The following is a 27066-nucleotide window of genomic DNA, read 5'->3' as shown; positions in this document are numbered from 1 at the left end:
CTAAAAATACACACGAAATACAAGACAAATAATCTGGAAAGCTTAATCTGGGTAAGTGGATTTGGGATTAGAGATTGGTGTTACAGTATTTACAGACCGTCAAGGGTTTGAAGGGCATTCAAAGGTCAAATGGAAAAATACTGTAACACAACAAGCCTCAGAATTTTATTTTCTGTTTACTTAAAGCTCTACTTAATGCTGCATCATATACATGTTTTAAAGGTAACAGATTTCCACAGAACATCATTAATTTTTTTATGTATTTTATTATTATTTTATTTTCAGAGGATATTAGGGACTATGCACTAAAATTGCATTTTTAAAATAAATAAAAAGGACAGAAAAAGGAATAGAGACAAAAAATAATATGAGCTATGTGTGTGTCTGTGTGTTTTTGTTTGTCTGTGTGCTTTTGTGTGTCTGAGTGTGTTTTTGTGTGTCTGTGTGTGTGTCTGTGTGTTTTTGTGTGTCTGAGTGTTTTCAAACTAAGCTCCCATCCATCTGTGTATAAAACCCCGACACGGCTCCCTTGTTAAACGCAGTCATGTGACTCACCTGTTAAAGGCCTTTCCTCTGGTTTCCTTTCAGTAAACAGTGAGGTTTAAATCCGCTACACACACGTGTTTATGTGGTTAATAACACTGACAGTTGACTTATTATCAGAGTATTAAATGATTAAAGCTGTGAGATGTTTAACACTTACACAGTGGAGACGAGAGCTGAGCTACCTGAGCTACCTGAGCTAAAGAGCTAAAGAAATATTATGTTCATAAAATATTTTTGGAACACTTTTACACTTTTCCCCAGTTTTTTACATATCAATATGACGTGTGTGATCACGTGATGTAGAAGCGTCCAATCAGAGGGTTCATTAAATCAGGTAACTCAGACACACAAAAACACACACAGACACACAGAAATACACACAGACACACAGAAATACACACAGACACACACATACACACAGAAACACACAAAACACACAGACAAACAAAAACACACACAGACACACAGAAATACACACAGACACACAGAAATACACACAGACACACACATACACACAGAAACACACAAAACACACAGACACACAAAAACACACACAGACACACAGAAATACACACAGACACACAGACAAACAAAAACACACAGACACACACACACACACAGAAACACACAAAAACACACAGAAAGACACACAAAAACACACAGAGACACACACAGACACACAGAAACACACAGACACAGAAACACACAGACACAGAAACACACAGACACACAAAAACACACACAGACACACAGAAAAACACGCACACACAGACACACACACAGAGACACACAGACACACAGAAACACACGCACACACAAACACACAAAAACACACACAGAAACACACAGACACACAGACACAGAAACACACAGACACACAAAAACACACACAGACACACAGAAAAACATGCACACACAGACACACACACAGAGACACAGAGACACACAGAAACACACGCACACACACAGACACACAAAAACACACACAGACACACACACAGAAACACACAGACACACAAAAACACACACAGACACACAGAAAAACATGCACACACAGACACACACACAGAGACACAGAGACACACAGAAACACACGCACACACACAGACACACAAAAACACACACAGACACACACACAGAAACACAGAAACACACAAAAACACACACAGACACACAAAAACACACACAAAAACACACACAGAAACACACAGACACACACAGACACAGAAACACACAGACACAGAGACACACAGACACACAGAAACACACGCACACACACAGACACACACACAGAGACACAAAGACACACAGAAACACACGCACACACAGACACACAAAAACACACACAGACACACACACAGAAACACACAAACACACAAAAACACACACAGACACACAGAAACACACACAGACACACAGAAACACACAGACACACAAAAACACACACAGAAACACACAGACACACACACAGACACAGAAACACACAGACACACAAAAACACACACAGACACACAGAAAAACACGCACACACAGACACACACACACACACACAGACACACAAAAACACACACAGACACACAGGTTCTGATTTGAATTTAGTTTTGTTGAATGAAATCGTTTTGTGGACCACAATTAAAAAATAAATATTCTAAAAAAGCGCAAGAGCTAATCGGTGCTATTCCACTAGGGGGTGAAATAGAGCAAAAAACGAGACCATAATAATACTATTAATAGTTATTGTTTACACACACACAAACACACACGCACACACACACACACACACACACACACACACGCACACACACACACAGACTGGACACATTTTTATTTTTTTTGTACATTTCGATCATAATCTCAAGAAATCAATCTACAGGTAAAAGTAACAATTCAGGTAAATAGTTTTTCTTATTAATTTATTTTTGTTCAACTACAAATCTATAAAACATTTTATCTTAAACTATAGTAATAAATCTGCTGTCAAAACATCTCATTCATCATAAAGACCAAAATGCTTACATTTTATTAAATGAACGGATTTAAAATAAGTCCCAACATGTCAAAGTACCTGCAGCGTCTCAGCTTACAGAGACTCAGAGTCACAGACACCGGAACTTTATTAACATTAACAGCTGATTGAGATCCTGTTGTTCTGATCGAGCCTCATGGTCCAGACTCACTCATCTCTGTAGACAACATTCAGTCTGAGGCTCATCTCACTCATGCTGTGCTGTGATCCAACACCACACTGAAAAAACAGAAACATCAGCAGATGTGGTTCTCCTTCTGTCTGTCACTGTATACTGCATGGCAGAGTGTTTCAGGGCTTCAGACTTTAACCATTCTTAGCTTGAAAAAATGGTTCTTGAGTGGAACTTTTATTGGGTTCCACCAACGTGATGATTGAATATGTGAGTATTCAGCACAGAATTGTTCACTAAACGTAATCATGGAAGAAATTACTGTGTGAAAGGGTTTTTTTTTTAAGGGTTTCTCTCTTTCGAAGAACCACAAACTCCACTACTACTACTACTACTACTACTAATAATAATAATAATAATAATAATAATAAGAAGAAGAAGAAGAAGAAGAAGATGAAGAAGAAGAAGAAGAAGAAGAAGAAGAGAAATAAGCAAACTGACCGGTGTTTATTATTATTATACTCCTAAAGTTCAAAGAAGAACCAAAAAAAACTTTTACATTCCAAATTAAAATCCTGTCAGAAAAATAGAATTTTTCATTATTCATAAAAAGTTTTAGAAACGTTTGCATCAGCTTTATAACACACCAACACTTACAAGGATTCTGATTTCTTTTAGTTTCTTTCCTTATTTTAATTTTGTTCTTTCGTTCATTGTAAAAATCCAGAAAGAACCTGTGAGGAACCGTCATATAAGCATGCAGAGAACTTTCTGATGTACACGGTTTATTTACTGGAGAGATTAGAGTGAACACCACTGTAACCTGTGTGTGTGTGAGTGTGGGTGTGTGTGTGTATGTGTGTGTTTGTTTACTCACTCAGTGGCGTGTGAGTGGACAGTTATCTGAGGAAAGAGAAGCAAAGTGGAGGCAGTGACGTGACCATGACATGACTGTATATGGTGTATTAAACAGTATAATGTACACATTGTTCTCTGTGTGTGTGTGTGTGTGTGTGTTTACCTGCTGGTGGCGGAATTATAATGGACTCTTCAGGGAAGCCATGCTGCATGGCGTATTTTTTAAACTTCTCAATCAATTCTGGTCTCAACTTCTGACTACGACCTGAAAAACAAACCAAACAGCAAGCGAGTAAAACTACACTAACACACGTGTGTTAGAGGAGACGTGTGTTAGCATATGAACGTGTGGAGGAGACGTGTGTTAGAATATGAACGTGTGGAGGAGACGTGTGTTAGCGTAGGAACGTGTGGAGGAGATGTGCGTTAGAGTAGGAACGTGTGGAGGAGACACGTGTTAGCGTAGGAACGTGTGGAGGAGACACGTGTTAGCGTAGGAACGTGTGGAGGAGACACGTGTTAGCGTAGGAACGTGGAGGAGACGTGTGTTAGCGTAGGAACGTGTGGAGGAGACACGTGTTAGCGTAGGAACGTGTGGAGGAGACACGTGTTAGCGTAGGAACGTGTGGAGGAGACACGTGTTAGCGTAGGAACGTGTGGAGGAGACACGTGTTAGCGTAGGAACGTGTGGAGGAGACACGTGTTAGCGTAGGAACGTGTGGAGGAGACACGTGTTAGCGTAGGAACGTGTGGAGGAGACACGTGTTAGCGTAGGAACGTGTGGAGGAGACACGTGTTAGCGTAGGAACGTGTGGAGGAGACACGTGTTAGCGTAGGAACATGTGGAGGAGACGTGTGTTAGCGTAGGAACATGTGGAGGAGACGTGTGTTAGCGTAGGAACGTGTGGAGGAGACGTGTGTTAGCGTAGGAACGTGTGGAGGAGACGTGTGTTAGCGTAGGAACATGTGGAGGAGACGTGTGTTAGCGTAGGAACATGTGGAGGAGACGTGTGTTAGCGTAGGAACGTGTGGAGGAGACGTGTGTTAGCGTAGGAACATGTGGAGGAGACGTGTGTTAGCGTAGGAACGTGTGGAGGAGACGTGTGTTAGCGTAGGAACGTGTGGAGGAGACGTGTGTTAGCGTAGGAACGTGTGGAGGAGACGTGTGTTAGCGTAGGAACGTGTGGAGGAGACGTGTGTTAGCGTAGGAACGTGTGGAGGAGACGTGTGTCTGATTGACTCACTGTACAGAGACACCTGAGTGAATTCCCTGTTGAACTTCTTGTGTTTATAAATCACAGCAAACTCGCTGTAGTTAGTTTCCACCACAGTGATGTCCTTCACCCTGCTGTGTCCTGTGGAGGAAACACACAGTCACATGACCTCATGACCCCAGACATGTCATTATACTGCTTTTTTTCAGCTTTTTCATCTTTTCCTTTCATAATCTAATTTTCTTTCTTTCTTTTAACTTGTATATGTTTTTTTCATAGAATTTTCTTTTTTGGATTAAAGTTATTTCTCTTTTTAACCAACACCAATTAATTAATTTATTGACTGATTAATTACTTGGGTAATCTTTCTTTCTTTCTTTCTTTCTTTCTTTCTTTGTTTCTTTCTTTCTTTCTTTCTTTCTTTGTTTCTTTCTTTCTTTCACAAGGTTACTGTCACACGTTGTTCCAAACGTCCACATCCACGACTCAGCACTGACATGATTAGGTACATTTTGATTCATTACTGACTAGATATGATTTGGTTCAGCATGGAAAAGGAGTCTGTTTGGTAACGGAGTCTGTTTGGTAACGGAGTCTTTAACGGAGTCAGTAACAGAGTCGGTTCTGACTGATTTGAATCTTTCTCTTTACGTATGTAGTTGTTCATACGGTGCGACTCTTGGACAGCTGACAGGTAAGTGAAGTACTAACGTGTGCTAAAGTAGGTGAACACGCCAGGTACAGACGTCTTCTCATATTTGTAGACTTCTTTCTGGCAGATGGACGACCTACACACACACACACACACACACACATAGAGCGTTACACCATACACACTTTACAACACAAACTGCCACATATTGTGTAAATTTCTATAAAAGTAATTTTGATTATTTGGTGTCAAATTATATTAAGTGGATAAATGAGATTGCTGAGATTTGATAAAACTCTTATTTATTCATTCAGTCATTAAGACACTGATTTAATGGGTTTATGTTAATGTGGAAAGGGGGCACGGTGGCTTAGTGGTTAGCACGTTCGCCTCACACCTCCAGGGTTGGGGTTCGATTCCCGCCTCCACCTTGTGTGTGTGGAGTTTGCATGTTCTCCCCGTGCCTCGGGGGTTTCCTCCGGGTACTCCGGTTTCCTCCCCCGGTCCAAAGACATGCATGGTAGGTTGATTGGCATCTCTGGAAAATTGTCCCTAGTGTGTGATTGCGTGAGTGAATGAGTGTGTGTGTGTGTGCCCTGCGATGGGTTGGCACTCCGTCCAGGGTGTATCCTGCCTTGATGCCCGATGACGCCTGAGATAGGCACAGGCTCCCCGTGACCCGAGGTAGTTCGGATAAGCGGTAGAAGATGAATGAATGAATGAATGTTAATGTGGAGTTCTTATTGAGTTTTGTGGGTGTGGCTAAATGAAATAAGGTGATGAATAAAGACTAAATCTGTCCAATTTCAAACAACAAAGGGAGGAAGTGCTGAGTTTCTGTAAGTCAGCACAAAACAGATGAGATGTACCACGACCCGGTCGTGTTGGTGCTGAAGGGGTTTGTTGTTAGCACTCACTTGCTTTTCCACACTGTCATCTGGACATCTCCGTTCTCCTTGGGCTCCACTACACCCATGCAGATGGTCAGCTTGTTCCTGTGCCGAGTGAAGCTGGGGGAGTTATACGCCAAGCCCACACGGTACCACCGACCTGCGAACTGAACACAGGCACATCGCTACGTCATGTCACGTCGTTACGCCTCCATCTAACCGCACCTTCACTTCAGGATCAGAGCAGGATCAGAGCTGGATCAGGATCAGAGCTTCATCCTGAGCATCACATCAGTATACATGCATGTTTAAGGATGAGTTTAAAGATGAGTTTAAAGATGAGTTTAAGGGAGAGTTTAAGGATGAGTTTAAGGATGAGTTTAAGGATGAGTTTAAAGATGAGTTTAAGGATGAGTTTAAGGATGAGTTTAAGGATGAGTTTAAGGATGAGTTTAAAGATGAGTTTAAGGATGAGTTTAAGGGAGAGTTTAAGGATGAGTTTAAGGATGAGTTTAAGGGAGAGTTTAAGGATGAGTTTAAGGATGAGTTTAAGGGAGAGTTTAAGGGAGAGTTTCCTTTTCTTTTTTCTTTCTTTTTTATTTATTTTTCAACTGGAGGGAAAAAAGGAAAAATTAATAAATGTATTTTTTAGTTTCCTGCCTTTTATCTTTACCTATTTATTGTTTTTGCACTTTTGTTAATTATTTTCTTGATGTGCCTTTTTTTTTTTTTTTTTTTACAAAAAATAGATTTTATCATGCACTAGTTTTTACTTTCTTGCCTTCTTTTTCATGTCTCTTCTGTCTTTCTTTAATTTGTTCTTTATTTGTTCCTCTTTCTCTTCTTTTTCTCTTTCTTTCGACTCCTGTCTTTATGATGTCACTAAACAAACTTTTTTCCACCAATTAGCTCTGATATGCAAATTATGAGCGACAGTGTTGAATCATTGAGCTAGTTTGTTAGCAGTTAGCTTAGCTGCTAGGTGACGTTACTGTTTACAGAAGACGTGGGAACACAGGAACTGTTCTAAGTGATATTCATACCATCCTGTCGAGATGTTTGATTTGAGAAACGTATTAATCCACAAGACAATAAATGTTCTGAATAACGTTAATCTTATTATTAAACCCATGTCTTCATTTCAATCTAGACATTTCAGAAACTTTTATAAATGTAAATCAGAAATATTGAAATGAGAGCTTTGTAATCTTCAGGAGATGTTTGCTGGAGAAGCTGAAGGAGAAGCAGACCTGACCGAGGAACTGTATCTCCACCTCAAACACACTCCAGGAGAAAACTCTCCTCCACACAACACTCTCACAACTCCTTGAAGTTCCTCTCACCCTCTTCAGGTCAAAGTTCTTCTGCGGCTGGATGTCAGCACGGACCTCCATCAGGAGTGCGATGATCACGGTGATGCTCAACAGTGTGATCTTCATTGTGGAACTCCAGAAGGGGAAAAAAACAGACTGAACAAAAACAGCTGGAGCAGGATGGAGCCAGGACACAGAGCTCCGCCCACTCGGCGAGCCGGCCAATCAGAAACGGGGCTGGGCTCAAACAAAGTCGCTTTTCAGAAGAAGGTGGAAAAATAAAGACAGTTGTGTGCTTACATACATGCAAGTGCAAAAGTTTGTGCACCCCGAGACAAAATGACGTTCTGAGTGCTTTATTCTGTTTTATCTTCAATTTTCAAAAATATTTGTATAAAATGTTCTTTTCTTTCTTCATTCTCTTTTTGGTCTCAGTACACTTTTTTTTCTTCCTGTTCATTCTTTTTATTTCGAGACATTTTCTTTGAATTGCCTTTTGTCCTTCTTTATATCCTCTAAACACCTTCTCCTTTCTGGATCCTCTGCACTGAACGTTTATCATGAATTTCTGAATTTTCCCAGAATGCATCACATCTCACAACATCCTGAATGATAGAGAAACGATGGGGGGACTTTTGTAATCAGTGTAATGTTTCACTGTGAAGAATTTGTGTAGATCTTTGTTCTGTATTATTATTATTATTATTATTAAACAGGCTTCAACTATAATCCTTATTGGACAAAAAATATTTTTTATTTGGAGTTTATTTTTATTTAAAAAAAAAAAAAATCAACAAGTAGAACTTTATAGATTTTTTTTTATTAATGTTGAATCTCGGATGCCATGTTTTTATTTTTCCTTCTGAAAAGCAGATTATAGAGCTAGTCAGAGACAAGAGGACTTCAGTGTGACATGCACACCACACACACCTCCCCCTACACACACACACAGAGCACTGTTCACAAACCCGACACACTTTCCCCTTTTTCAGAAGCTAACACGTTGTTCCTGAGTACCGAGTGGAGAAATGAGAAGCGTGGAGACGGCGGTCAGGAGAACGAAGACGCTCACACAGTTGATGGTTCATTTCCGTCACCACATTCCTGTTTCCCAGCTAGCATTTTTACTTGGTTTTATTTTTACTTGGAAACAAAAATAACTTGATGTTGATCTCCACCTTCAGTTAACATGCAACCGAACCGTTCCCAACTCCACCCAAAAAAACCCTTCTTGGTCATTCATCATTTTGGAAGATTAAATATAACAAACAGATCAAAACACACAGCTCTAAACCCTGGCTGAGCACTTTATTAGGAACACCTGAACACCACCACATTCATGCAGTTCTCTAATCAGCCAATCAGGTGGCAGCAGTGCAGTGAGTTCAGTCCTGCAGGTAAAGAGCTGCAGCTTCGTGTCACGTTCACGTCAACCAGCAGAACGGGAAATAAAGCATAAAACTCATGGATCCAACCTGCCTCGTGTCAGCAGAACACGTGGGATTCACGATAGAGTCTCAACGTGAAAACGTCCATGTCTCATGGACCTGAACGTCACCTGGTGGAATCCATGGCATGAAGAAGTGATGTGTTCTGAGAGCAGAGTGAGGTTCTGTCAGGGGAGTGCAGTGTTCCTAATAAAGTGCTCAGTGTGTGTGTACAGAACATTGTCACAGAAGCATTCACACACCATCGTGTCAAAAAACAACAAAGTAAAAACCTCATTTAAACAAAAGAAGGAAGAAAGCGTTAAAGTCATGAAATGAAGCTGCCGTTCTGGGCATCAGGGCTGATTTATAGTTCTGTGAACACATAGAGGGGAGAGAGAGAGAGAGAGAGAGAGAGAGAGAGAGAGAGAGAGACAGAGAGAAAGAGAGAGAGACAGACAGAGAGAGATAAACGACAGCACAAGAGTGAGAGGATGAGAGACTGTTTAAACCCACAGTGCTACTAAACCCCATAATCAGAGGGTCAGCTTGATCTTGTTAGATGAACAGCTACGTGTGAAGCGTGCGATGGTGCAGGTGATGGTGATTCAGTCTGCTGACAACAAACACAAACGTTTTACTGTCTCTTCACTGTTCAGTTTTTTGGGATGATGTTCCTATGAACTGGTGACAAATTCCACAATTTATAACGTTTGTGGTAAGCAGTGGAACACACCGCTGTGCCACAGTTCACCTGTAGGTGGAGTCACGCTCATTATTTAATTAGAAACATGTAGCTGCTCAAAACATTTACCCACAATCCCTCTCTCTGTGCTCAAACACACACACGGATGGATTTCGACACAGAAATATTAATCAGCTGTTTTTGGAATGAAGCCCAGGTTTGGTCCAGTGAGGACTCACACTGACACACCTACAGGCCAGAACATGGAACTACATCCTGTTTCCAAGAGAACTCAACACTGTGTGTGTGTGTTTGGAGCTCTGGAGAAACTCAAACACAACAGTCTGACCTGGTGGTTTGATATCTGGCTGAATATTCTGCTTTTACTAGGAATTGTGTACCAGGTTGTGTTGTTGAGTTTCATATCCACAGGATCAGAATTCAGATTCAGATTCTGGTGCCGTGACCCGTTTCAAATCCAAGATTAAAACTGACATCAGAGGACATTTGGAACATAATCTCCATTTCAGCCAATCAGCACTCAAGTAATAAGGAGGCTTCACCTCTCATACTGCGAATTAAAATAAAAACAAATCTCTTCAACTGTGACGCAAAGTCGGGAGAAAGCCTCTGCAAAGTAGCACCGTGACGACGCTCTGCTTCATTGGACCGACCCCCCCCTCCCCCTACACACACACACACACACACACAGAATACAAAATAAACCAAGAAACATAATTAAAGCTGGTCAATCCATGACGATTACAAACAAATGTTCTGAAAAATAAATAAATAAATGCAAAAAACAAAAAACAATTACAATAAAAATATAAAAACAACAGTAGAGACAGCAGAGTGCACGATAAACCTCCATTTTAACTTTATACCCAATAGAAAGTTTATATTAACTCTTAATTTATAAACTTCATTTTGTTCTGATCTTAGACTCTGGAATGTATTTATAAAAAAAAAATTGCATCAAATCCAATCCACATTAGCATTAGCATGTCTGATTATCTTCCCTTTGTATTTCTTAAAATAGTGACTCATGCTACAGCGAGCCGTCATGAGCGCGCATGCGCCCACACACACACACACACACACACACACACACACACACACACACACACACACACACACACACACACACACACACAGAGATGACCATGTGTCACATTTAAACTGAAGTCTAACTCTGTGTTCACATCCACGAGCCACAAAATGACAGACAATCGTTTCCTTTTTACACTGAACTGTGACTCCATTTGCTCAGTTCTACTCGGGCGAATCCGATCCAAATGACCGTCTTGTCGTCCGATCCCGAGTGCGGCGCGACGCATCTTCGGTTTACTGGCTCCTCCTGTCAGCTCCAGTACAACTAGTTTATCTAATCTAATCAAATCTAATCTGTTATTAATTTTGGATTTAGAAATGATTACATGGAGTTACTAGTGGAAATAAAGCTGCAGACAGGCCACGCCCACAAGATCGGCTCGACGACGGAGAGCGCGAACGTCGGGTTACGATGCGTTCATTAAGCAGAACGGAAATTCTAGCGTAAAGTGCAGCTGGGAATTCCCTAATCATACACTCTGGAATCCTCAGTGCTGTAATTCTGTGACTTCAGGACAAAACGGTAGGAACGGATCGTCGGTTAATATCGTGATGTGTTATGCAGGTGATTATCGATACGTAATTATTTTCTAATGAGAGCCAACAAGCAAAGGAGCGAAGAAGGAAATCCAGAAGGAATGAGGAGGAAGATATGGAAAAGGGAGCCAGATAGCGTGAGGTGGATTAGGACAGGGCCTGAGCTCAAGGTAAGGCACAGTGCTCCGTCTGTTCAGCCATACGTCTGTGATTTAAAATAAAATAAAAATAATGCCGATAAAATGAGTTCCCTTTCACCTTCTGGTCCTCGCACACCAGATCCTCCACACACAGATCTGTGTAGAAACATCAGACATAAAACCTGATGGTGCTGTCTGCACAATGCTGCACACACACACACATGCACGCGCACACACCCAGACAGACAGACACACACAGACAGACAGAAACACACAGACAGACAGACAGACAGACACACACACACACACAGACAGACACACACAGACAGACAGACACACACACAGACACACTCCTGCAGGTGTGGAAGAACAGCTTGGTTGCCAGGTGCAGCACTCAGTCGCTCCTACGCTGTACACAAACCACGTATTTGATGTTTACGACACAATTAATTCATCGTTTTATAAATAGACGCTATTCTACAACTTAAATATTTTTTGGTGCAGGAAAAGATTAAAATAAATAGCATTTGCACACAGTCACTTTAACAGCTGTCTGTTGCGCTGCTGTGTGATGACCGACACGTGACGTCGTTGAGCGGAGAGTTGGTTTTTTTTTCAGGGTGCGTTCAGGATTCAACTTTCTAAACAAGCAGCCGTTGTGCAGAACGGACCGAGGAGGGAGGCGTGTTCTCTCTCTCCTTGTGCCATAAAACGTTATAATGATGCGTATCAGTGTCTGTGTCATCCTGCCCACGGTGGGTGGAGGGTGGGGCACTTCGAGTGTCCGGGTAAAGGAGCGAGCTGGGAGGTGGAATGCTCTTGCTGCCCCTCACTGTGGTTGCTGAGGTAACAAGGGGCGAGGCGTTGGAAGGTTCCTGGGGAGGGGTCTGATGAGGGATGTTCGAGGAAGTGGGCGGAGTCAGCAGCGGTTTCTTCATAATTTTTGCTTCCCCGAGATGATGCTGCGGTGGAGTTCGGCATCCAGCTCGACGTAGCATCCTTTAGTGCAGTCCAGGAAGTAGAGCTTGTCAGACACCACGTTCGGGTTGAAACCTTCGTGGCGAAGCTCCGTCTTCTGGAACTTAAAGGTTCCTGCAAGAGGAACCGTAAAAAGAGAGATGTAACACGTGTATGCTTGAGACAGACATACGTTTGTGCGGCAAGCTTCTTCTTTACAACAGTAACACATAACGACGGAAGACGAGTACGCTTTATTATCGTTTCCATAGCAACAGCTCATTCACTGGGACGTGAACAGCTCTGTGACAAACAGATCTCATAAAGCACGGAATCTCTAACAAGGAGACATTTATAGAAAGAGTCCCCAGGAGCAGGGAGTCAGTGGTAGAAGAATCAGAAGCAGGTTATGATGATGTTTATTCTTCACCTGTCTTGTTGACCTCAGGCAGGAAGCGCAGGAACACGGGGCGGGCGTAAGGGGGCAGCGCCTTCTCCAGCTCCCTGCTGAACTTCCCCAGGTCTGAGGTGTGGTCCGGGTCCGCGATGGCTGCCATGCCGGCTTTACCTTCAGCGCCTGGAGAGGAACGACAAAATGTTAAGAGTCCCAGTGGATGAAGAGGACAGAAACAGTGCGGAAGCTTTAACAGAGCAGACAAGTAATGAAACGATAAACAAGCAGGAAGTGTTGGACCGTCGGTACCTGGAACCTCGACACCGTACACCACCACATCCTTCATGTCCAGCAGGCGGCTCAGCGTTCCCTCCACTTCAGTAGTGGAGACGTTCTCACCCTTCCAGCGGAACGTGTCTCCGGTACGGTCTCGAAAGTACATGTGGCCGAACTCGTCCATCACCAGCACGTCTCCTGCAGAGGAACCGTGTTACTGACCCGATGCTCTACATACACCCTCACTCTTCCTCACTACAACTCTTTATACCCCCCTTAAGGAACTTTTAATGACCCCAAGGAGAACTTCTTCATACAACTCTTTTTTGCTCCAAGGATCTTTTTATGTCACTTTATGGAACCCTTTCTTCTACTTGAAACCTTTCTGCTACTTGAGGAAACCTTTGAGGAGCTCAGAATTATTTACACCTTGGTGAACTTCTTATGTTCTTTAACATAAGGGTAGTGTTAAGCACAGAAGGTTCCTATTGGACTCGAAAGTTATTCTACCTTTTCTTCTTCTTCTGCCCATAAAACCATCTGGCACACTGATTGTGGAGAGTCTCAGAAACATTCAAACCAAATTTAAGCTGAGTGCTGCCAACTCACACACACACACACACACACACACACACACACACTCACCTGACAGGTACGCGCTGTCCCCTTTCTTAAAGACACTCTGTGCGATTTTTTTACTGGTGGCGGCCTGGTTAACGTAGCCGTCGAAGCGTCTCAGGGGGTCGTTCTGGATGATTCTGCCCACCAGCTGACCGGGTTCACCTGGAGAACACCGAGACAAAATCAGTTGAGGATCTAATGCCATCTAATTCCATTAGACAGTGTGGCCTTTGATGGGAGACTACATGTACCTGTCCTTTTCAGATCAGAGAGCAGTACCTGTGCAAGTGGGAGGAGTTTCTCTGGAGACGAGCCGTAAACAATGATGGCAAAGTCAAAGGGTGCCATTACTTTAGTCTGAGTGGAAATGTTTTTCTATGGCATTCTTGTACTTTTTGTGTAACGTTTCCACTACACAGTCTTTATGTATGTGTGTGTGTACTAACCTGGACCACATGGTATACACACTCCATCAGGTCCTCTGATGAGCTCCATGGTCTCTTCGTCCACTCGGACCAGACGGATGGGGTAGACGAAGGGCAGGATACGACTGTTGAAGCCACAAGCACCAGTCTACACACACACAGTCACACACACACAATATTTAGGTTAAATATATGAAATAATATTTATGTTAAACATCATCATATCAGCAATTACACACTGTAAACAAGCTGTTATCCAATCAGAATCCAGAAAACGACAGAGCCCAGTTTCCTGCAGCACAGAGCTTTTAGAACATTCCAGATGTCCGTCATCTGAAACGTCTCCAATATACACTCCTACACACTCGCTTCAAAATCCATTAGCTGGGAAGTGGATTACAGGAGAAGCTGTCTGTGTGTGTGTGTGTGTGTGTGTGTGTGTGTGTGTGTGTGTGTGTGTGTGTGTGTGTGTTATGTTTCTCTCTCTTGCTCTCACCTTGTTATCGAAGTTGCCGAGGCTGCAGTTACACTCTGTGGCTCCGTAGAACTCTGCGATCTGCGGTATGTTGAATCTCTGCATGAACTCCTCCCAGATGGACTGACGCAGACCGTTACCCAGAGCCATGCGCACACGGTGACGCTGCTCCACGTCCCGCACTGGCTGATTCAACAAGTAACGACAGATCTCACCGATATACTGCACTATCTGAGAGAGAGAGGGGAGAGAGAGAGGGAGAGAGAGAGAGAGAGAGAGAGAGAGAGAGAGAGAGAGAGAGAGAGATTAAAATAAAATTCATGTCTCTGTATTCAGCAGTTTGTTCATTTTGTATTTGGTTGATTTGGATATTTTTGTGTTGTTACAGCCTAAAGACAGTAGTAGTGACTGCAGAAGACTTTGCTTCTTTCTACCAGGAGAAGATTGAGGAAATCTGCAGGACCTTCACTTCAGCCCCGACTGCACTTACATCTCACAGGATGGATTCCCCACTCCATCGTTGTCGCATTTCTCAACATTATCAGCAGAAGAGATTTTACATCTCATCCAGTCCTGCAATCCTACCACCTGCCCATTGGATCCACTCCCTTCCACTATGCTCCAGACCATCTCACAAGACCTTCTGCCCTTCATTACCACTATCATCAATAGATCCATAACAGCTGGTCAGGTAGCAACTACTTTCAAGAGAGCAAGGGTTATTCCCATCCTAAAGAAACCTGCTCTGGATCCATCAGACATCAGTAACTACAGACCGGTGTCACTTCTCTCTTTTCTTTCAAATATTCTTGAACGCATTGTCTATAATCAACTGTCTGTCTATCTCTCACAGAACAACCTCCAAGATCCCAACAGTCTGGCTTTAAAGCAGCTCATTCCACAGAGACAGCCCTTTTGGATGTCTCTGAGAAACTACATGCTGCTAGATCCTTATCCTCCTAGACCTTTCAGCAGCGTTTGATACGTTCAATCACAAGACTCTCTTGTCCACCCTCAGGAGTCTTGGGATTTGCGGATCAGCTTGGGAATGGTTCACTTCCTACCTGGAAGGACGCTCATATCAGGTAACATGGAGTGGAGTGACATCTGCTCCACACAGACTCTCCACTGGTGTCCCACAGGGCTCAGTACTTGGTCCTCTTCTTTTCTCCCTGTATACTCACTCTCTTAGTGAAGATATTTCCTCACACAGGTTCTCTTACCACTGCTATGCTGATGATACACAACTTATCTTCTCTTTCCCACCCTCAGATACCACAGCTTCTGATCAGATCTCAGCATGTCTGGCAGAAATATCATCATGGATGACTGCTCATCAGTTAAAGCTCAATCCTAACAAAACTGAACTACTGATCATCAGGTGATTCATCCCCAGGTCATGATCTTGTTACATCCCTACATAACGATCTGATCTCCCCTTCAGCCACAGCTCACTACCTTGGGGTAACCATGGACACTCTGTCCTTTTCCTCTCATGTTGCTAATGTGACTCGCTCATGTCAGTTTCTTCTCTACAACATTAGAAGGATTCGGCCATTTTTGTCCACACAGGCTGCTCAGGTACTTGTTCAGTCTCTTGTCATTTCTAGACTGGATTACTGTAACACACTACTGGCAGGTCTACATATGAACGCAATCCGTCCTCTGCAAATGATCCAAAATGCAGCTGCACGGCTTGTGTTCAACCTGCCAAAGTTCTCCACACCACCACACTGCTGCGATCCCTCCACTGGCTTCTGGTAGCTGAACACATCAGATTCAAAACAGTGATGCTGGCCTACAAAGCCAAAAATGGACCATCTCAAAGCCCTCATCACTCCTCACACTGCACCTCACACCCTCAGATCTACAGCACTGCTCCACTGGTCCCACCATCTCTCAGGGTAAGAGGTAAGTTTACTACAAGTCTCTATTCTGCTCTGGCACCAAGATGGTGGAATGAACTTCCCCAAATGCTGTAAATGTAATGTAGTAGAAGTCAGAGCTGTTTACTTTGGACCCGTGACCTTTTCTCCTGATCTGGGTGGTGTTTCAACGTTTTCATGACATGGTGCACTGCTCTGGATGTTCTGCTGCTATGTTCTTGTAATGTTCAAGTTTCACTAAAGGGGAGAGATTACCCATAATGCTGATGGGAGGATTGAGTTGTCTTTTGTTCAGAGCAGGACAGAATGTATGAAATATTTCTCCTTAAAAGCTTTTCACAAAAACTGCAGAGAGGAATTTTTACTAAAGGGGTGGAGTCGGCCTCATACCTTCAGAAAGGAGTCCTAACCTAATGGGTGTGGTGTAAAGATGTGTGTCTCCGTGTCTGACTCACCGTGCAGTTGTATTTTATACAGTCGTCCCAGAATTTGGATGCTGAGAACTTCTTCTTGATGACAACGGTCATGCCGTGGATCAGACACTGACCAACGCCCACGATGTTCCCTGAGACACAGAACAGAACAAAACAGACAGTTCTAATAAAATATGATTTACAGTGAACTGTAGGATAGAGAGAATTTTATATGAAATAGTGTGCTGTGAAAAGTGGGAGGCCACGCCTCCTCTGCTAAGACTGACCGCTACAAAGGCCACGCCTCCTCTGCTAAGACTGACCGCTGCAAAGGCCACGCCTCCTCTGCTAAGACTGACCGCTACAAAGGCCACGCCTTATCCACTAAGACTGACCGCTACAAAGGCCAAGCCTCCTCTGCTAAGACTGACCGCTACACAGGCCACGCCTCCTCCACTAAGACTGACCGCTACACAGGCCACGCCTCCTCCACTAAGACTGACAGCCACAAAAGGCCCCGCCTCCTCCGCTAAGACTGACCGCTACAAAGGCCCCACCTCCTCCACTAAGACTGACCGCTACAAAGGCCACGCCTTATCCACTAAGACTGACCGCTACAAAGGCCCCTCCTCCTCCACTAAGACTGACAGCTATAAAAGGCCCCGCCTCCTCCACTAAGACTGACAGCTATAAAAGGCCCCGCCTCCTCCAGTAAGACTGACAGCTATAAAAGGCCACGCCTCCTCCACTAAGACTGACCGCTACAAAGGCCACGCCTCCTCCACTAAGACTGACCGCTACAAAGGCCCCGCCTTATCCACTAAGACTGACCGCTACAAAGGCCCCTCCTCCTCCACTAAGACTGACCGCTACACAGGCCACGCCTCCTCCACTAAGACTGACAGCCACAAAAGGCCCCGCCTCCTCCACTAAGACTGACCGCTACAAAGGCCCCACCTCCTCCACTAAGACTGACCGCTACAAAGGCCACGCCTCCTCCACTAAGACTGACCGCTACAAAGGCCACGCCTCCTCCACTAAGACTGACCGCTACAAAGGCCCCTCCTCCTCCACTAAGACTGACAGCTATAAAAGGCCCCGCCTCCTCCACTAAGACTGACAGCTATAAAAGGCCCCTCCTCCTCCAGTAAGACTGACAGCTATAAAAGGCCCCGCCTCCTCCACTCAGACTGACCGCTACAAAGGCCCCACACCATGTTAAGGATTTCGACTAGTTGCAATAATATAAAATAGAGGAACTGTCCTTGTTTCCACACTTCCTGTAGAGTTTATCTGACAGGAAGTGTTCAGCAAGCATCGTATTACCTGCTGAGTGGTAAAGTGGGAGACAGTCGTACAGCACGTCCTCCGGCCGCATCCTGAAACCGTAATAAACCAGAGCAGCCATACGGTAATACCTACAACACACACACACACACACACACACACACGATGATGAAAGAAGAAAGAAGAGAGGAAATCAAACACAATATTAAATTGTGGGAGACGAAGGGAGACGAAGAATGAAGAGATGAGAGGAGAGAAGAAAAGAGAAGAGGAGCAAAAAAAAAAGACAGGAGGAGGAAATGAGAGAAGGGAAGAAGAGAGGAGAGGAGAAGGAAAATAAAGAGAGGTTTTCTACCTGCTGTGGACGACGATCGCAGCTTTGGGCATTCCTGTAGTTCCTGATGTGTAGATGTAGAAGAGACGATCTAACGGGGAAAATCAGATCAGAATTCAGAACCATGTGGACCTTTAACACGCCCAGACAAACTGTCAACATGTGATTGGCTGACGTACCGGTGAAGCCTCGCTGTGGTTGGCTGGGCTTGTGTGTGGGCGCGGCCTGGAGGAGCAGCTCTAAACACTCGGTTCCTTCAGGAACTCGTTTGGGATCCCAGTCACCAGAACAGAAGAGCTTTACAGATTTCCCCATGGAGCTGTTCACCTCAGACATCGCTGAGAAAGACAGACAGACAGACGGACAGACAGAGGGACAGACAGATAGACAGACAGACAAAGAGGGACGGACAGTCAGATAGAGGGTCGGAGAGACAGATAGAGGGTCGGAGAGACAGATAGAGGGACGGACAGACAGATAGAGGGGCGGGCGGACAGACAGACAGGCAGATAGAGGGACAGACGGATAGAGAGACGGACAGACAGACAGACGGACAGACAGACGAACAGACAAATAGGGGGCGGACAGACAGACAGACGGACAGACAGACGGACAGACAGATAGAGGGACGGACAGACAGAAAGACATAATACACACTTTAAATACAGATTCATATTTTTAAACTTCATATGAACAACCCTGAGATGCTGATGAGGGCGTGTCCTATTTGCATATTCATGCATATTCACCATTATTACTCTCACCTCCCTGAAGGGATTCATTAGGACTCAGTGTTTTATTCCTCACACACATCAACTTACGAACGTTTACAATTATTCACAATCTACTTTGTGGGGCGGATCATGGCCTAATGGTTAGAGAGTCTGACTCCTAACCCTAAGGTTGTGGGTTCGAGTCTCGGGCCAGCAATACCACGACTGAGGTGCCCTTGATCAAGGCACCAAACCCCCCAACTGCTCCCCGGGCGCCGCAGCATAAATGGCTGCCCACTGCTCCGGGTGTGTGTTCACGCTGTGCGTGTGTTCACGCTGTGTGTTCACTGCTGTGTGTGTGTGTGTGTGCACACTGCGGATGGGTTAAATGCAGAGAACAAATTGTGAGTATGGGTCACCGTACGTCGCCGTACGTCACGTCACAACACTTTTTTATCTGTTTACATGTAATGTTTCTGAAGATCTCGTCCCTGTTGTCACTTCTGTCCTATCAGATGTTTCCTCATCAGTCTCTCTTTACTCTCTTCTCTCTCTCTCTGTCACTCACTCCCTCTCCACTCACTCCCTCTCTCTCTCTCTCTTCACTCACTCCCTCTCTCTTCACTCACTCCCTCTCTCTCTCTCTCTTCACTCACTCCCTCTCTCTCTCTCTCTTCACTCACTCACTCCCTCTCTCTCTCTCTTCACTCACTCCCTCTCTCTCTCTCTTCACTCACTCACTCACTCACTCCCTCTCTCTCTCTTCACTCACTCACTCCCTCTCTCTCTCTTCACTCTCTCCACTCACACGATCTCCACTCACACTCTCTCCACTCACACTCTCTCCACTCACACTCTCTCCACTCACACTCTCTCCACTCACACTCCCTTCACTCACTCCCTTCACTCACTCCCTTCACTCTCTCTCTCTCCTCACCTCTGACTGGTACACAGCTCTGACACTGGAGACTCCTTCACCACACTGAATAAGATAAACATTTATTCTCCTTACAGAAAACTTTAAATCAGTCACTTTATTTCTTTTATGTGGAAGAAGAAAGAGAAACAGTTATAATGACTCATGTGAACAGAATAAAGACTCGTGTGTGTTCCATTGAACTCCTGATTATTTCACAATCATTCTGTAAATCCAGAACAACTGCAGTGTCCTAATCTGAGGGGGTTAATGAAGTGGTGCTGCTTTCACTTCCCTCTACCCCTTTCCTCACTGCCCCCTCCCTCCTCACCTCTCCCCTCCTACACTCCCTCCTTTCCTTCCTCTCTCTCTCTCTCTCTCTCTCTCTCTCTCTCTTTTCCCCTCTCTCCCTCCTTCTCCCTTAAAAATTAAGTGATAAGTGCTCAAATGAATAAATGAATGAATAAATATTTAATGATTATTTTGAATGCATTATTGTGTTTATATTTAGATTAACATTTGTTGTGTTTACGTAGTGTCTTATTTTAATTTATAGATTGATATTCGGAAAGAAACAACATCATTTAAAGTGTAAAAAAAAACTATTTGTTTTTAAATAATCAAGAAAAATAAAAAGTAACGATGGTCACACTGTGGTTTCCTTCTGTCATGTTTTAAATACTGGATCTGATGATGAGGACGGAGAAATCTCCATGACGATGAGTTTGAGTGTGTGATGATGTTTCCCTCACCGTCAGTCAGTTCGCTGCCGAACACCACGGCTTTGGCGTTGGAGATGTTGACGCAGTGCACCAGAGCCTCCAGACGCAGGTTGAAGTTGATGAGCGCTGCCTCGATGCCGATCTTGGCCATGCCCAGCCACAGACCGACGTACTGCGAGCGGTTCTCCATGAACAGAGCCACCACGTCGCCCTCCCTGAAGCCGCGCTGGTGCAGCAGGTTGGCCACGCGGTTGGAGTACTCGTCCAGCTGCCTGAAGCTCCACCGCTCGCCCGTGCCCTCAAAGATCAGCGCCGTCTTGTCGCCGTACTTCTGTAGCGTTTCGGCGAAGATCTTGGGGATCGTGTTACGCTGACGCAGATGACGCTTCACGTTCAGCTTCACTTTCAGCAGCACCACGGCCGCACTGCGGAACACGGGAAGGAGGAAGAAAACAAACACGGTTCAGAGAAGGGTCCGAATCTTAACATACAGCAGCTTCAGTTACATTAAAGCAGCGGTAAGTAACTTTCTACGTTAATATAAAATCCTCAAACGATCTTGTGATCTGAGATATAAAAGCTTCCCTTTTTATTTTAAAGTTTCATTCATACATGTTTATATTCTGCAGGACCAGAAGTGACAACAGCTGAGTGTGTGTGTGTGTGTGTGTGTGTGTGTGTGTGTGTGTGTGTGTGTGTGTGTGTTATTGTGTAGAAGCTCCATCTCCCTCGTGTTGTTCCTGACACATGGCCCTCTCTCCTGTAGCTGTCTCTCAGCTCCAGGTCGTGTTGGTTACGTTACAGCGGAGCGACTCGAACCTGTTGGGTTTCTGATCTAATTCACTGCAGTGTGTTGAGCTGTAGAACAGGACAGAGCTGATTTACAGGCTCCAGACAAACCCCCTAATCCTGAACTGCAGGACGGAGTAACGATCGTCTCAGTGAGTGTCGCCTCACCGCCATCATTTATACTGTAAAGTTTGTGTTTCTGTAAAACTGCTTTGTAACAATGTTAAAATGATCATACAAATAAAATAAAAGGGAATTAGAATTAAAGTTAAAAAGCTAGAAAGTGTAGAAAGTGAAAGCTAGAAGCTAGGACAGAATTCTAGTAGAGGTGTGTGTGTGTGTGTGTGTGTTTTGTATGTATTATAATTGAAATTTAAGCGAACCTGATCACATTATACAAAACATAAATGCTAAATGTTCATCAGAATATTTTTTTTTTTATTTTCCGCACCGACGTTGCTGCGTAGATTAAACGTTAAATCTGTTATCGGAATCTTATTTCGTTGGTCTTGTGCTCAGGACCGTCGGTCCGTTGGACGGTGATTTTATAATATTTGCATATTCAAATGAGTTGCACGTGTGAATATTTACATTTACTGAGACACGTTTCATAAAGCGTCTGACTGAAAGTAAAAATAAATGCTAATGATTTAAAATTTTTAAACAGAGGACTTTTGCAGGTTTTCTGGAGTTTTAACTCCGTTTCAGATGTTTCTTCTTTTTCACTCAGAACTTTTTCATTTTTGTTCCAGTTACTATTTAAAAGACAGCTGAACTTCGAGTTTTTTAATGTGTGTTATTTTATTTGGATAAGTTTACGGTGACGTGGTGTTGTGGCTCGTACTGCAGGTCTCGGCCGATGGTCTTCATAAAGATGCGCAGCGACGTCCAGCCTCCGGTTCCCAGGAAGAAGATAAGGACAGCAGGAAGAACCTGAACCCAGGGTAAAGCCAGGAGTAACCTGAGCACGAAGAGCAGCACGGTGGTACACGCCAGACGCAACATCCTACACACACACACGATAAAGATCACAATACACATAGTTAATCTTCTGTAGGAATTAAAAGAGCTGATATGATTCACTCATGATGCTGACAGATGTGAGACCTTTATACAGAAATCATAACGTTAAATAAATGTTTTGATAATTTCTAAAAATAAAAATAAAAAATAAATAAATAAATAAATAAAAACCCTACCAATGAATTCATAATTGTTCAGATTTCAGAGTTTTGGTGGAAAACGTTAACTTGAAATGAGCAGCTTCGAATGAAAAGATGTTCTGGTCTGTCACAGTGTACTGAGACATCATTCATATTGAATCTAGTGTATCTGTATCATCATCATCATCATCATATGTCCCCGCAGTAATTACAGCTTTCTTCACACAGGCTCAGCGTTTATAGCGATAACAGGAGGAACGTTGTGAAGCAGAAACGCTGAGATGTCCGCTGATACCAGGAGCAATAACCAGGAGAGAAAACAAACTTATCTGGAGCTGATAAGACGCGAATGGAACACGATCTGTGACCTTTAATCTGCACTATAAACTCATCAGGGCAAGAGTCAAGGCTCTCACGCTCACAACTCTTCCTCATGACTCCTCCTCCTCTTCATGACTCATAAATTAAACATCACATCAGAGGATTTTATTACTAGGGCTCTCCCTCCGTTTACTTTCAGGTTACCATGGTTACACGGCTGCACTATGCACACAAGCTAGCTACAGACAGGACAGACATTTAAAATCAATCAATCGAGCGATCGCACCGGACCACATACACACACGAGACATCTTCATACAAAAAGTTCCAGACAAGAAAAGAGTCCTGATGATGTTTGAGCTACAGATCAACACCATAACATGTAGCTTTTCCCCCAATTCACAAAACTGTGAGTATCAGCTGATCTGATGTTTGTCCCGTATCGTTTTCTTCCATCTCGTGTTCCTGGTTTTTAACCAGGTCCGTTTTCCTCACCAGAGATCGTGTTTGACAAAAAATATCCCGTTGTGAGTTTTTAAAGATGTCTGATATACTTCAGATTTGCACAGATGAACCTTTTTATATTATGTGAGCTGATTTTTTTTTTGTGTTACTGTAACAGTGGAAGCTTGTAGCAGCTCAGCGACCAGCTCAGGAGAGACGAGTAAGAAGCTTCACTCACATTACGGACACGTAGGCAGGGTGCTTAGTGTCATTACACCCCTGTGAACAGGAAGTGATCTGGGATTCAAGCGTGTAACGATGATGGGTTTTAGTGGATCACGGATTAAATACAGAAAATTCCATCTAAATAATTGGGACAACGTGACGTCACTGCACGGCTGCAGGAAATCAGCAGTTTGAACTTCCTGTTTTGGAGTAAACAAACATGGACACACCTGCACCGGAGCAGACATGTGCTCCTTTATCTCACACACACACACACACACACGACAGACTGAATTCCTGGCTTTCCAAAGCTGCTGCCTGATCCGATGTCTGTCTGAAATCGAAAACCTTTTACAGAGAAAAAAAAACTTGTCTTTTTCCTGTTTACTTTCCTTTTTAAAATCACAACCTGATATACGGCTGAAACAATCATACCTGAAGTTACAGATTAAATATACTAGACTGCTCTTTAAGCCAGCTGACCTGTTTACGTTACTCTCTACCCCACACTCTAGTGATAACCCCTGTAATTACCCCTGACTCCACCCACTGAGGTGCAGACTGACTGACAGATGACATCACTATGAAGTAAAACTGGAAAGAAACTAGATCAGCAAACAAATACGGAATTCCACACTGACTTAGTCATATACTGTGTGTGTGTGCGTGTGTGTGTGTGAGAGAGTGTGTGAGAGTGTGTGTGTGTATAGAACCTCCCTGCTGTAGGTTTCCACACAGAACCTTTAACGGATCTCCTGTAGACCCATTAAATAGGGCCCTAAACTCAAGCTCTTCTATGCTTCCGGACTGGTTGCCCAAAGCGTCCACACATTTCCGTATTTAACCATTTAATGATGCCTTCATGACGTCCTCAGACTGAGATGGTGATTATAACAGTGTGTTTCAAATCTTTTTTGTTTTTTCACTTATGAGTCAATATGAAAGTAGTTTATTTCACTTGACTGGAGAAATTAAAGAACCAAACCCTTAATTCACAGAACACACACTTAAATGTTCCTGTCTAGTGTTTAGGTCCTGGTTATGTTGCATTTTTGGTTCTTGACACTTCCCACAACTCAAAAGTCTGAGCTTTTAATAAAGTGACATGGTGGTGGTGTTCGGTGGTGTTCGGCTGTAACGATGCCGTTTCTCATCAGACTTGAGACGGTGTCAGACCCAGACTCAGGTTCCCTCCATTGTGTTTGCTGTGACAGTTTGGGACGTGTCACAAAAGTCTGAGCAAGTGAAGGTTATGTTGTAGATCACATGCACATCCTCACATGGTCTTTAGCACAATGTTAGACTATATAACTGTGAATAATTAAATAAAAAACCCCACACATGCTCTAGACACTGCAGGATGTTCTCAGGAGTTTCCTTTTAACTTTGATAATATTGAAATAACAATATAACACAATAATAAATAGAGGAAAATAATCCTATTGCTAATGATAGTGTGATGGATGTAGATGTAGTAAGATGTAGTAAGATATCTAAACCGAGCAACACACACTGATGATAATAATATCTCCCCTAATATCAATCAGTAAGATTGATGATGATAATGATGACGATGATGATGAATTACAATTTACGACCGCAGCCACATTTTCCGGTAAGATTCTGTTTCCAGGGCAACGAGCTCAATGCGGAAGAGCTAACGAGCTTAATAGAGGTTTTTAACGTCTAACGTTAATAATACGTCTCGTCTGAGTTGTTTATCGACACAGTTTCTCAGAACTGACCGATGAGATATGGCTAAGGTATAAAATGTTCATCTTAAAGTCTGAAAGATGAGCGTTAATCAGTGAAAGCAGCATCTCTGTCACAAGGCTGTGAGGGAGCCGCACGCGCGCGAGCACGGGCACGAGCCCGAGCGCGCGCGCACAATCAATGAATAATACATAAAGAAAACGCCGGAAATGGACGTTCTGCGGTTATAAACGAGGATTATTTGATGATTTGTTTGTGTTAAAGACATTACCTGAGGCCTTGTGTGTATTCTCAGTCCGTCCCGATGCGTTAGCGCCACCTTGATCAGCTTATATCTATAATGTGGCTTTTTCTCCTTTAAATATCAGTGCAGTAAATCATCCGCGCGCTGAGACTCGTCTCCGCTCCATTATAGTGATAATAAACATATGATGTTAATCAGTATGTGTTAGTAAAGCCACGCTGACCGGAGCCACTCACACACAATGACCTTATCATTTCTCAGCTAAACCGCTCTTCCCTGTTCTCAGGCACTAAGCGCTGACTGACAGCTGTGTGAACCAATCGCCTGCCAGCACGACCGTGACGACACGGCGGTGGGCGGGGCTTGTGTATTAAAGTGTAATAAAGTGATGAAATATTCCACATATTACTGCGTGTTGTGTCGCTATATCACGGTGTAAACCTGGACTTGTTCCTCTACTCCTAATCAGATAGAATATTAAAAACGGAAGCCTTTGTAATCCCTACAGAGTGATTTGTGTGTGTTGGTGTCGGTCCAGGATTTTAGCTGCAGTGCTCTGAGGCGTGTAAAGTGTCAGTAGGACCTGCGCATTGTTGTAGCGCGTGTTCGTGAGCGTCAAGTCTGCGCAAAGTGCCGCAGAATCCGTGGTATATTCTGTACAGGTGACAGTATGTCGACATCCTTACCATCACACACACGAGAGTCTTCCTCACACTGTCAGAAGGACTAAAGCACACGACTGTACAGTAGCTTTATAACTTCCCTTCACTGCAACTACTGTATGAGACTCAAACCTGATTTGACATGAAACAAACCCCTGTGCACAAAGCCAGCTCCTGTAAGACGTCAACAAACTCATCTACATCCTCTATATATAGTCTACATACTGTATATACTCTATATCCTCTATGTCCTCTATATACTGTACATCCTCTATATCCTCTACATCCTCTATATAATCTACATACTCTATATACTCTATATCCTCTATGTCCTCTATATACTGTATATACTGTACATACTCTATATCCTCTACATCCTCTATATCGTCTATACCCTCTACATCCTCTATATAATCTACATACTCTATATACTCTATATCCTCTATGTCCTCTATATACTGTATATACTGTACATACTCTATATCCTCTACATCCTCTATATCGTCTATACCCTCTACATACTCTATACCCTCTACATACTCTATATACTCTACATACTCTATATACTCTATA

General features: G+C 43.4%; 2 protein-coding genes across 2 annotated transcripts; both read right to left on the bottom strand.

The window, feature by feature from the left end:
• Positions 1-2643: 2643 nt before the first annotated feature.
• Positions 2644-7888, bottom strand: ptgdsa (prostaglandin D2 synthase a). Its single transcript, XM_060896176.1, has 7 exons — positions 7642-7888; positions 6326-6465; positions 5468-5544; positions 4787-4897; positions 3706-3807; positions 3562-3587; positions 2644-2791 (listed from the first exon to the last, which is right to left on the bottom strand). Exons 1-6 carry the CDS (start codon positions 7735-7737, stop codon positions 3562-3564), a joined length of 552 nt encoding a protein of 183 aa, XP_060752159.1. The 5' UTR covers positions 7738-7888; the 3' UTR covers positions 2644-2791.
• A 523-nt stretch (positions 7889-8411) lies between these two features.
• Positions 8412-26101, bottom strand: slc27a4 (solute carrier family 27 member 4). The gene is made up of 13 exons (XM_060895538.1): positions 25859-26101; positions 22566-22727; positions 20963-21357; positions 18761-18919; positions 18603-18672; positions 18287-18378; positions 17003-17112; positions 14683-14892; positions 14208-14334; positions 13786-13923; positions 13174-13338; positions 12901-13047; positions 8412-12605 (listed from the first exon to the last, which is right to left on the bottom strand). Exons 2-13 carry the CDS (start codon positions 22724-22726, stop codon positions 12448-12450), a joined length of 1932 nt encoding a protein of 643 aa, XP_060751521.1. The 5' UTR covers position 22727; positions 25859-26101; the 3' UTR covers positions 8412-12447.
• Positions 26102-27066: the final 965 nt, after the last annotated feature.

This window comes from Tachysurus vachellii, chromosome 20 (assembly GCF_030014155.1).
Source record: "Tachysurus vachellii isolate PV-2020 chromosome 20, HZAU_Pvac_v1, whole genome shotgun sequence".
In the NCBI taxonomy this organism is placed as follows: Eukaryota; Metazoa; Chordata; class Actinopteri; order Siluriformes; family Bagridae; genus Tachysurus; species Tachysurus vachellii.
The sequence above is the reverse complement of the archived record's forward strand: the minus strand, read 5'-3'. Positions and strand labels throughout refer to the sequence as shown.

What these genes read in the sequence shown, in the direction of transcription:
- ptgdsa (XM_060896176.1), bottom strand. Translation starts at nt 7,737, where the DNA reads ATGAAGATCACACTGTTGAGCATCACCGTGATCATCGCACTCCTGATG. An exon ending in ATGACAGTGTGGAAAAGCAA is followed by an intron (nt 5,545 to 6,325) that starts GTGAGTGCTAAC and finishes GTGTGTGTGTAG; the next exon opens with GTCGTCCATCTGCCAGAAAG. An exon ending in GTTCACCTACTTTAGCACAC is followed by an intron (nt 4,898 to 5,467) that starts GTTAGTACTTCA and finishes TTTCCTCCACAG; the next exon opens with GACACAGCAGGGTGAAGGAC.
- slc27a4 (XM_060895538.1), bottom strand. Translation starts at nt 22,726, where the DNA reads ATGTTGCGTCTGGCGTGTACCACCGTGCTGCTCTTCGTGCTCAGGTTA. An exon ending in GCGATCGTCGTCCACAGCAG is followed by an intron (nt 18,379 to 18,602) that starts GTAGAAAACCTC and finishes TGTGTGTTGTAG; the next exon opens with GTATTACCGTATGGCTGCTC. An exon ending in GTATAAAATACAACTGCACG is followed by an intron (nt 14,893 to 17,002) that starts GTGAGTCAGACA and finishes TCTCTCTCTCAG; the next exon opens with ATAGTGCAGTATATCGGTGA.